The 12312-nt window shown below is 38.0% G+C and overlaps 1 protein-coding gene across 6 annotated transcripts in view; it reads right to left on the bottom strand.

Annotated features, from left to right (window-relative positions):
- Positions 1–862: 862 nt before the first annotated feature.
- RBMS1 (RNA binding motif, single stranded interacting protein 1) overlaps positions 863–12312 on the bottom strand; it is a 219006-nt gene continuing 207556 nt past the window's right edge. For 4 of the 6 annotated variants that reach the window (XM_010858975.1, XM_010858977.1, XM_010858976.1 and 1 more), the window contains exons 10-15: positions 10977–11024; positions 10048–10098; positions 6737–6847; positions 5721–5801; positions 4326–4410; positions 863–3483 (exon numbers count right to left, since the gene is read on the bottom strand). In XM_010858975.1, coding sequence (XP_010857277.1) covers positions 4333–4410; positions 5721–5801; positions 6737–6847; positions 10048–10098; positions 10977–11024 — 369 coding nt within the window. In that variant the 3' untranslated portion in view covers positions 863–3483; positions 4326–4332. The remainder of the gene's footprint in view (positions 3484–4325; positions 4411–5720; positions 5802–6736; positions 6848–10047; positions 10099–10976; positions 11025–12312) is intronic. The other 2 variants (XM_010858978.1, XM_010858979.1) reach the window with 1 other exon arrangement.

The raw sequence follows: 12312 nt of genomic DNA, 5'->3' as shown, positions 1-12312 counted from the left end.
CGAGGCCACACTTAGCTCCTGCCCCGACATCTTACGCTCTGATGCACTGGTTATCATCAGAGAACTTGGCTTCCTTTACTCAAGGAGCCAGAGAGTACTGGGGCTTTCTCGGCTCTGGCAAGTGAAGTGCTCTAAACCTCTTGTATTTAATTCACATATCACATTGCATGGGAGGCAGACAGAAATGGGAGGCTACGGATATTTTTCTTGCCCATTCCTTTCAACAGGACAGAGTCACTGGGCAGCAGAAAAAGAAACCTTTATAACTACACTAAAATATTTCATTTACCTTGGGTAAAAGTCAAGTTCTTATACTAAGAGTCTCTCATAAAGCATGTCAGTGTGGGAAAGAGTGTAGTGTCTTTCCTCCATGAATGTTGCACCAGAGCCTCCTACTGGGCACAGCCAAATGAGGTCACGAACGGAGGCCCAAGTCATCAAGGCAGGGGTGAGACCATCTTGAAACCCTTACCTGTGAACCTGCTTATGAGACAGTGACAGTTTTTATTCCGTCTCCCTTGCTGGGCAATGACAGTACCACCGTCAAAAGGTAGCAGGAAGGAAGGAGGGAGGAGAGGGATATGGTTCTTTGACCTTTAAGGACAGACCAAAGGTGGAATTTGCCGAGAGGAAACGTGGTGAGCTAATGGCTGTCCTTGCGTCCATGAACTGAAATAGCCAAAAATGAGACGGTGGGATGGTTTTTCCAATTCTTTCAAAGGAAATGTATTTTGAATACATACTGAATCTAAAATAATTTGCAACTCAATTTCCAACCAATTCACTGAACTGAAGGAAGAGATCAGAAATGAAATGAAATTCTGATACACATTTAACCTAAAAAGAAACTGACAGGAAAAAATAAAATTTCAGATGTTTTTTATTCAAAGGTTTTCAAAAGAAATAAAACAGAAAAAAGCTAACAATCTGATCAAATGTACAGTTCAAAAATGTCTTTTGGCGTTTAACAACAAGTCCTAGGAAAGAAAACTACAGAGTTATCTTGAACCGGACAAATAAGTTACCACTGGCAAGTTTGTGGCACTAGTAAAACAAAAATAAAAAATTAACTCTCTTGATCATATAGATATCTCTATGAAAATCTTTTTTTTTTCAATCTGTACAAAAGGTCTTTCTTCATAAATTAATTTTTTTATAATTTAATGGCTGTCTACTATGTGATGTTTAACTGATTTTTTTTTTTCTTTTTTTATGTACAGAGGTTATGTTTCCCAAATCTTACCCAGACGAGTATGGCACTTAGTTCAGACATTTCTAGCAGCAGATTTTCCCTCCTCTCTAACTGAGCTATCAAATTTCTGTCTTAACTAATGCAAAAATATCAAGTAGTGAGAGACCCAGGTTTATAACGTACTAGGTACAAAGAGGGCGCTGCGTTCGGTCTGGACTTTCACAAAGCAGTAATATTCCAGGGAGCATAGAACCAATAATACCACAACTTTAAAAAAAGGAAACAAAAACAAAAACAAAAACACATTTCTCTTATGACTATGTAATTTTCACTAGAATCTACACTTCTCAGAGCAGCAAGGACTTTTGAAACTATGAAATGTCACTGACATCTATAATCAAATACAAGCATAAATTTTAAGAACTAAAAAATACTCGAAAGAAATAACTGCTTAGGCCTAGCTCCTGAGCTAGGAAGGATTTGGTCTGTGGAAACAGGGAGGGCCAGCAACCTGTCCCAGCACAAAAGAAAATAGACTCTGAGGTAGATAACTGATCACACACAGTTGACCAGACAAGTACACAGTTTTGGAAGACAACTTAATTTACCATTGCTTTTCAAACATATGCAATTGTCTTAATAAAAGAGCTTTAATAACAGTGAATTATCTTCTAGGTACTAAAGTAGAAATAACTGTGTATTTATGAATCAGGAATTTCATAGTTTCAAAATTGGGTTTTCTTTACACTGAACACTTGTAGTGATGATGTAAAGTGTGGCACTGCTTGGATCCAAATCCTCCTTCATGCTTTTTTGTTTGTGTGTGTCCATACATCAATTAAAATTAGAAAACCTAAATGCAAAGGTACAAAAAAGGCACATTCTCCTAACCGCAAACTGGTCCGGCAAAAATAAAGAGCACAGAAGATGTGATGCTGAGACTAGTTGGAGCTACTGGTTACTGGCTCTTCGGTCTTTGGTGAAGTTACCTTTAAAAGTGCCAAGTAATTTTTATTTCTCAAATTTACATAATAGAGAGAGCTAGTAGCCAATCATTTTGCTTCTATTCATATCTCAGCTTTATGTTTGAAGATAAATCCTTACTTTTAGCTTTTGCCATTTAGTTGCAATAGCAACATTTTTTTTTCTCGGTTTGCCAGATCTCAGGCGTCATTCTCATTCTAAAGCACTATCATTAGTATAAAGGAAGGACAAAACATTCGGTGACTCCCCTCCCCCACCCCCCACCCCCTGCCCCAACGCTACCTACACTAAATCTAGAACATCAAGTTAGTTTTTTTTTTTTCCTGAAAAAAGGCAAAAAAGACTTTACATTGCATCATACAGCAGATATCCTAAATCAGTCAAACTATCAGAGGAAACTGTTGGCGTACAGCCTTACAAACAATTCACCCTATTAAAAGTTCCCCAGTCAGAAAATGTGTTTCACACAAAACAGTTTTCCCTTCTTGCATTTCACTACCTTACACATTATGTGAAAAATCATTAAAAACACCTACTACATATTTAAAAAAGCCAAAATTTCAGCAACTTTTATTGACTACCTTTTAAAAGCCCTATGCTGCTGTTTTACAAGGCATAATAGACCAGCCCATTTGGTCAAAGCATTCTACATCATTAGTTTGAACTAACTTTTACTGAAACAGCTACAGCATCAAAAGAGTTAAGGCAAATTGGAATTCATAGAAAAGGATAAGACACTTCACACGACGTGGAAAGGAAAACGGAAAGCAAAGAAGAGAGACACTGGCGGTCACACTCTCACTGCAAGCACAGAACACCAGGGGTGAAGTCGGACTATTTAAACGTCAGAAAGCCCATTTCATACAGCGGGAAAAACACAACGAAACACAAAATGAACAAAACCACAAGAATCCGGTCATGCACTTGAGTAAGTCTTCATGGTCTTTGTGCATACCCAGAGAATTGAAGTTTTCTTTTTTTTTTTTTCCCTTTTTTCTTTTTTTTTTCTTTTTTTTGCATCATAACATTTGATAAAAATCTTTTTTTTTTTTTTTTGCTTATTTTTTTGTTTTTTGTTTTTTACTAAAATAAACCTGTTCAGGGGAACAGCTACTAGATGAATTTAAGGGTTTTATGCACCTTATAGAACTTATAGCAAAAATAGTTTTAGTTGATTTCATTATAAATAACGTTTTCAAGAACCTGTGCAAAACTGTCAATAATTTCCTAAAGCACAATTGATCAGAAAAATCCATGATTGTTCAGCCTTCACAACCTTCTTCATGTAAGAACACCCTTCTGTACATCTGGAAGAGAAAAATATAAAAAAACAAATGCTCTTGTAACTGTTGGTGTAACAGACCACAGAGCTTTGTCATTTCTTTCTTGCTTTAAAGACATATATGTTTGAGAAAGGATCTGCTCATCACTGGTGGTAGGTCAGTAAATGCAAGCTCTGGAACTGAGGGTCGCTTTCTATGTCCCGAGTCCACCTTTCAAATCTCAGACCTGCAACATACTTCACCAGGGCAATCTAGAAACCCAAGTGTTCTATGTTCCACACAGTTGTTCAATGTAATCTGCATGGCAGAGTGCAAGTTTTGAGATACGTGGTTCAAGTGAGAGTAAGGAAAGCAATCTATCAATCTAAGGATGCTCACATTTGATTCTGTCAAGATACTGCTAGTCTTGTAATGCTAGACTAAGCAAAATCTCACACTGTTTTTCCTTCAGTCTGTGAGCATTAAAATAATATAAATATAGGATATATATATATATAGGTATATACTCTCTCACACACACATATCTATCTATCTATCTATCTATCTATCTATCTATATATAAATGTAGGACAAATTTGGTACCTGGTATTCTCTGATTATGTTACTGATTCTGGAGGCAGATAGGGAGGGAGAGACAGCAAACATACATTTGATGTCAATATAAGGCACTGTGTTCTTTTTGGACAGAATACTTAATTTACAAGACCACAAAATCCCTGATTTTAAGATTTCAGCAACACTGGATTCCCTTGCCATGATTGAAGCAGTGTGACCAGACCTGAGTTGTTCTAAGTACCATTCTGAGAAAATCATCACAGCCTTTCCTTGACTTGAGCCCTACAGTGATGGAGATGGTTCCCTCATACCTCACAGTTACTTATTGGGTTGAAAGGTATATGGAGAATGGTCATTAGACGTCTCCACAGTCACCTGCTGCTGACCACTCGCCTCCTACAACAAAGCAGAACAGATGAGACATGTGAGCAATGAAATCCAAACTCTACTACCCAGATTGGACTGAGTCCCACATCGTAAAGACAAGCACTGCTTACAAGTGATTTTCTTAATGTCATATAGAGCCTTCAAGGTTAATTACTTCCCTAAGGAGTTTAAATGTCTGATAGACCCAAAGAACCTCTTCCAACTTGTAGTTGTCATCTCTTCACATTACACTACAATTTATTAAACAAATTTCTCATCCTTTGGGGCAGATATGACTTGGACTTCAGTAATTTCAGATTTTACAATCTGAAATATACTATGCATATGCTGTGTATCACCGATGATACTCAGTGGGGTCTCAGACTGTACCTTATGATCAAACACATTAACAGGTCTGTGCTGAAAAGTATGAAGATACAGTGTAAATGGGGCAAAGACCTCGTCTTGTGTCAGTTCAGCTGGGCTTCTGCCACAGGTCAGGTTTTTGCTGAAGTAGTTACAAAGAAAATTCTTAAGATTTGTTTGTTTCAGCACTGCAGATACGGATTGTGGGTTCCAGTAACTGTGGTTGCCAATAACTGCACAAATTTAAATCATTTAGAGGCAAATAAAACAAAACAAAACAAAAAACCCTACCTCCCCTGTAATTCAGCCACAATCCTAGGGCTGTTTTTGGAATTGGAACCTACGGGATGTAACTAGCTGATGGGATCGACTGGGTAGATAAATTTCCTTAGAATTTCAAGGATATTTTGCAGGAAAACACTGTTTTCTGCCCAACTTGAATTCAAATGTCAGATTTCTTCCATATTAATATCATACTAGTCTCTTCCGTAACAAGAACTAAGAGTTATTTAGCTCTATTAAGTCTTCTACAAAAACAGGTATGATTTTTTATCCCTGTTAAATTCTGAAATATTTTTTCCAAGTATTTAATTATAACAGATTTTTATAATGATTATTATTGATATAATCTTTGGTACCAGGACCGCAATCTCCAGCTTTATCTTAATTTGCCTGGAAGTATCATTTTATAGGAGACAGGATAGAGACTTGAGGGGGTAATGAAATGTGCTACAAGCTTAGAAAATATTAAAATATTTCAGGGAGCCCTGGGGGTGTGGCTTGGATATTGCTATGTTAAGCTGTATGCAGAGAATTATATTTCATAGTTGAAAACAACTCTAAGCATACACTCCCTCTAAACTCAGTTCTTTATGTACATGTTTCACTTTTGATTTGATTCTTCCTTGAGTTCTGATTTACCCACTTTTGAAACTACTCATTGCCATGATGGCCACTGGATGGTGTGTACCAACCTCCACAGGAACTGCCGCCGTCTGCACGTGTGTGTACTGTGGCAAGTAGGCCCCTTGCATAGCTGACGTGGCAGGCATGTACTGAAAAGAAGAATACGGTCAGGGTGGCCAATGACAAGCCATGGGTGCAGATCATTACAGTTTCTCATCCTCAATAATTCAATATCACTAATGTGCTATTTTAATCTAGAAAAATTTCTCCCTCAAAAAACCTCATTCATTTCCAGCAGCTGCCTGAATTAGAATTGTTCCCATAAGTGGAGACCCAAGAAGTAAATGCCTTAGATCTTCAGCAGGTCACTGAAAAATGGGAAAAAAATGGAAAATGGACCCTTGCTTCCCTGATGCTGAAAATTATCCTTCTCCAAAGGCAGGAGAGATTTCTCATTCGATGTATGTGGCCCTGGTTTAGCCTTGACGAGCTGCTGCTGTTTGCTGTGAACGTAAGCAAAGAAAATACTACCCTTTGTTCTATTAAGTCACCACAGATATGGTCTCAATTAAAAGCCTTTGGTCATCTTACCATCTAAATGCTACACATATCAAACCTGGAAATTAGTCTGATATCAGCTCAACTCCATACCCAAATGCAACCCTGGACTTGGGGAAAAAGTCAATACTACGATTGTGATTCAGTGCCCCTAAAAACCATACAATTGGAAGTAAGTGGGGAAAAATCCCCTGCCTTTATTACCATGTATCACCTTCATCTTTGGCTTTATGAGACCAGGTCTGCCAGTGTGAATGAATGATACCAGTTATTAGGGCTACAAGTGGTCTTGTTTGGATGCTATATTCTGATACAGGAGAGACAGCCAGTCAGAGGACAGACTTTTAGCTCATCAATTAATCAAGAAATCTCTGAGTATTTACTATGTGGAAGGCAATGTGGGAGGTGAGAGGGGATCAGATATAATCTCTGACATTATAGAGCCTATAACTGATAAGGAAAACCGGGCTGCACGAATTTAGCCTCCTCTGTAAGCTAAGACACATGATATTAATTTGCCACCTACTGTTCCGGTGCTGCCAAGTGACAGATGACTCATTTGCTGGGCCAGAGGGCTGATCATAGACGCAGGCTGTAGTGACATGGTGTGCTCCATGGAGGGAGTTAACACAGCACCCTGGGGAGTCAGACAGAGCAAGTGAGACACACTGAGGGAGGAGCGGAATTCTGGAACCACCTTTTCCATAGGAAATGGCTTAGCCTGCTGCAGAACATGAAGCAAAAATAACCTCCCTTCAAACTTGTAAACTGTGTCATCTGCGATTTCTTAAAAATTGTCTAGATTGTGCTAAGACTTGTAAAATCTTTGTTCAGCTGTATGTGAGATCTAGCTCTCTGACCAGGGATCAAACCCAGGTCCCCTGCACTGGGAGCATGGAGTCTCAGCCACTGGACCGCCAGGTAAGTCTCCCTGAGACTTTTCCAAAGAGCACTCACTTCATAGAAATTCCTCTCTATTAAATACCTCTCCCTTCCTCTTCACTTAACTGTAAAGCAAGCTAGTTCACGGGACTATGTGCTGTGACAGGAAACACAAACTACCTTGGGCTGGCAGGGTTACAAAATACTTAATTCATTTTTAAAGTAAATGACAGTTGATGTTTTATGCAGTCACAACACAATATACTATACTGCATATTATAAATACAGCATCTTATTTAAAAATGTTAAAAAAAATAGTCATTTGATTCAAGGTCAGGCTTTTAGGGTCAAGATCACAGTCTTCATTCACTCAGTGTTTCTCAGAACTTGCAACTGTAATTTGGTGCCAGGGGAGGGAAGCAGATTCAGATATAATTAATAATCTAATTTCAGAATCTTTGACTTCATTGGAAAAAATTCTGGTCTTCAAAAACAAAATTAAACATAGCTGTAAAGCAATTACCTTCCAATTAAAAATAAATAAATTAATTAAATTAAATTAAATATAGTTAAAAACACAGAGGAGGGGTGAAAAAAAATCACTCATATAACCCAGCCTCTCTCTAATACATGGCTGTTAGCAGTGTCTGGGTAGCACTGCATGGATTCTGGTTTCCACATATTTTTACAGAGTTGCAACCAGGTTCATATAAAATACGAAACTACTTCATATTCTGGGTTTTGCTTTTTAACTTAACATTCCATTAGTAATATTTACCTAACTTACTGCCTTGCTCTCATTATCATTTTTAATGATTACTTAATGGCACCCTAATTGTATATGATATTCAATTAGTTCTATTTCTGGATTTTTGCATCTTCTCTAATTTATCCTATTGTAATATTCTTACAGATTATCGCATTCCTCTCACTTCAGCAATCATCCAATTACCTGAGGATGCAATTACTCTGATACATCATACAATTATTAATGTTAGGTTTTTGGTATCACTGCGACTGACTCATTATCCCTTAAAAACAGTTATTTATTGATAGTTAGATACACAATTGAGGGTAAAAGCTGATGTGCAGGAACTTTAGTGCTAGTCTCAGGCAGTCTAAATCTGGGTGCAGAAAAGGAATGACTTCTCAGGCGGGTCCTTCTGCACACACTACTGCTGTCTCAGCACACACTACAGCGGTCTCAATGGTGTTCAACTAAGAGATGTGCTACCTGTCTCTAATAGGTAAGCCCTCCTCCCTCCAGGAGAAGATTACCAAAGGATGAAGATTCATGTCAGAGATAGTAGTTGTGTGAAAGTCGTTCAGTCGTGTCCGACTCTTTGTGACCCCAAGGACTACAGTCCATGGAACTCTCCAGGCCAGAAAACGAGTGGGTAGCCTTTCCCTTCTCCAGATCTTCCCAACCCAGGGATCGAACCCAGGTCTCCCGCATTGCAGGCAGATTCTTTACCAGCTGAGCCACATGGGAAGCCCAAGAATACTGGAGTGGGTAGCCTATCCCTTCTCCAGCGGATCCTCCCAACCAAGGAATCAAACCAGAATCTCCTGCATTGTAGGCCAATTCTTTACCAGCTGAGCTACCAGGGAAGCTCATGTCAGAGATCACTTGTTATTAATACATTTCATAAGATTTTTTTCCATTTAAAATTTTTTAATGTGCATCATTCAAAAGTGAGTGGTAACATGTAAATGACTCAGAAGTCTATAAAATTCAGGAGTTTCTTGCTGCTCTTCCTCATTCATCTGTAGGAGTTATTGTCCTAGAAAGCCCCTAAATGAAAAATGAGCCGATTTCTAGCATTCCTGAATAGGACAGCACAGAGTACCTGGGGTGTAGACTGCCATGAGCGTTTGTGTGGCTTAGTGGGTGGATGTGGGTAGATATATGTGTGGGTGTGTAGAAACACATGTGTGCATGTTTATACAGACAATATAACACATATAGATACATCATCAGAGAGCTCCTCTCCTGTGTTATCAACTAAACATGCTTTTTCTCCTTCTTCAAAGTCATCTCAGCAACTTCCTGTTCAGAACATGTCCCTGTTCTGCTGTTTCACATGCCTGGTCTAACACTGTGTAGTGTCCTCTTTCAGAAGTTGTCCTAAAGAAACTCCTGTCTCATTTTAAGGCCAAGAACAATGTGCTTTCTCCTATGCAACGGATCTGTTTTATAAGCACTATGAGCTATACTGCTTATTAAGATTCCCATTTTGCATTGGTTATTAGAAAGCTTAGGCTCACTTTGTGGCTGCTTTGCGGTGAGCATCCAGATTATATTAGGCATCCTTAGTCTTTTTTGTGATTTTTGTTTTTTATCTTTATTTTTCAACATTCTAAACTCATGTTCTAATTCAACAAACTGGATTTTATGTATTTTTGAAAAATACATTCCATATACTACCTAATAAGGTGAAGTGTAACTCATTCAATTTAAAAAATGTAATATATATGTAAGTACAGTGCATGCCCGTGTCACTAAAGAAATCACATTTGTTATTTACCCTCAGTGGGCATTACTACTTTAGTATTTAAAATTTCCATGGAGAGGTTAACACTGATGAAAAAACTCTAGGTCAATTTTGAACACTTTATATTTGCATTAAACAGAATGTAGACAAAGAGAGCTATTTCATCACAAGTATGGTTAAAAATTTAGCAATTTAAAAACTTTAAAATTTAAAAATTCAGTGGAATGATCTCCTAAATTTAAATTCTCATGGATTGCAAATCTAACTTAATGTCAACTACCAATTTGTTTTAAGACGAGTTAAAGTTTTATAATGAACTTATACATTCTCAATATCCCATATTTAACATTTCCCAAATACTTATACCACCTTTGCACAAATGATTTAAACCCAGAGAATGGTTTTGAACGTATACATAGCTTACTTGAAAACTACAAAGCCATTAAGATGAGAAACTTACAGGGTGCTGTAGGATATATGGTTGAGGTTGCATCCAGGAAGGACTTTGCACCTGGAAAAGGAAGGATTTTGGAAGAAACATTGATTTCCATAGGAGCGCTACTTATTTCTCTAGAGCTCTTTTAATCATGTTAAAATCTACAGGAGGAAAATAAAGAAACAATACTATCAACTGATTAAAAGGATTTAACTTAAGGCAGTTAAGAGTTCTTGACAAACTGGTCACTCTGAATAGGATGAAATGATTATTTAAAACCAAGTTCCATCTGCCCACTGAAAAAGTATTTGAGTATCAAGTACCAAAGACATAAAGGCAATAAGACATGGGCCCCACCCTCAAGAAATTTACTATCTAAGCAAGGGAGATAAACAAATAAACAACTCAAAGAAACAGTGAAAAGTGTTACAATCAAGGGAGGAACATAGGTGCTTGAGGAATAGAGAGGAATGAGAATTCATTCCAGCACATCCTACTAGAAACTAACCCTTAAAGTCTGTGCTTATTTTAAGAGTAATCAAATTCAACTCCCAGGACATTGTATTTCAGAAATCTTGTCTGGTGGTCAATAATTTCTAGTTAGTGTGAAATATAAAAATCTGAAATTCATATTTAGAAAATTAAACTTTAGTAACTAGATCCTGACATCTACAGTTAAAAGGATATCTGTACAGTAGACCCTCTGGACTGAGAAATGACTGAGAGTCAGATTCTGTGGCATGGAAGAAAGCAGGGAAGTTTCTGCCACTCTAGAGAAAAGACTATTGGCCCATTTCTTGATACCCAAAGCTTTCCTGAGGTTAGATTTCAGAATAAGCTTGTCACTTAATTCTTGAGAACAAAACCCTCCTGCATCTCATCCTCCACTGTTAAGAGGTTCTACAGAGAGGACACGGGGAAGAGTCATGGGGGAAGAATGGGTTGTGATTTACCTTGACAGCAGAGCCCCGATACTTGTTTTCTCTGGTTTCCTTTGCCACCTAAGGCAGACCAAAGTTAAGTGCTTCTGCCTCGTTAGCATTTCAGTTATCTGGACTGCAGCCTTTCCCCATCGGGATATTGGTGGTTTCTTCCAGATGCCAATTTCTCAAATCCAATTGTATTAATATAAGCATATAGTGGTTTAGTGGAGAAAGGCCCGCTCCAACACGAGCGCCAGGCCTTCACTGAAAACATCACGGGGAGGCGAGCAGCTCCCTGCAGACCCCAATTTGGGCCAGATGCACTCATCCGTGGTATATTTCTGTGGTCCTGATAATCTAATAGCTCATATCATCATGGGGTTAGGGAGCCATGACATCTAATCCAATTTTCTTTCTGAAGCAACAAATCTGCTGCTGTCAATTTCTTTTCCTCAATTTTCCCTAACTATAAAATGGGAATAATAATCTATGTTCTTTATTGATTCTTTATTCTCTTTTGAATCATGAATCCTTTTGAAAACCTGATGAAGGAAATAGACCTTTCCCTCTGCACCTGACTGCATATATACCAGTGACACTTTGCATTTTAGAGAATCACAGATCACTTAAATCCCATTTTCTGACCCCATTGGGCCCCTGAACTTATGGGGTTGAGGATCTAACAAGTAATGCCACTGAGGGCCAGGCAATTGGAACGAAATTCCACACGTATCTTAGGGAAACAGATTGTCCAGGAAAAGAAATCAGGCCTTTGTAATGAAATGCTGTTTCCAGTTAGGTCTATCAAATCTATTAACAACACTGGTCACCTAATTTTCTTCTACTCTATGAAATAATTTTGTGGCCAAAATGGTCATTGCCATTATAGTAAAGACAGAAAAGGAGGTTGTGAGAAGATATTCATAGCTGTAAATATCTACAGTGCATACACTGAAATTAATATGCACAATCTTTCATTTGCCTCAGAATATGCTTACTTGTCCCTATTAGAGGTTGCAAAGTTCAAATAGTTAAGAAAGAAGACTATCCTTTAAAATCAGATACAGGAATTGTTAATTAGGGAAAATGCACTGCAGATCTCAGTGAATCTCAGATAGGCAAGAAAAGAAACAAATCTTAAGTTCAAAATCATTAGAGAGAGATTAAATGAGTGAGTGCTACACGGAGCAGATGAGCAGATCAAAGTAGCAGCAGAAGAAACTTAACAACCCAGAGATAAAAGACAATGAGTGACGGCTCAGAGAAAGAAGTGAAAAGAACCTAGAAGCTGAGGGAGGCTGTGAATGCTACTTTACAACTTCAGTTTTAGGGCATTTAAACACTTCTCTTTGTTATTCAGAGCTAC

The sequence above is a fragment of the Bison bison genome, unplaced genomic scaffold (assembly GCF_000754665.1).
Source record: "Bison bison bison isolate TAMUID 2011002044 unplaced genomic scaffold, Bison_UMD1.0 scf7180017864452, whole genome shotgun sequence".
NCBI classification, from domain to species: domain Eukaryota; kingdom Metazoa; phylum Chordata; class Mammalia; order Artiodactyla; family Bovidae; genus Bison; species Bison bison.
Note: the sequence above shows the minus strand (reverse complement) of the source record. Positions and strands in the feature narration are given on the sequence as shown.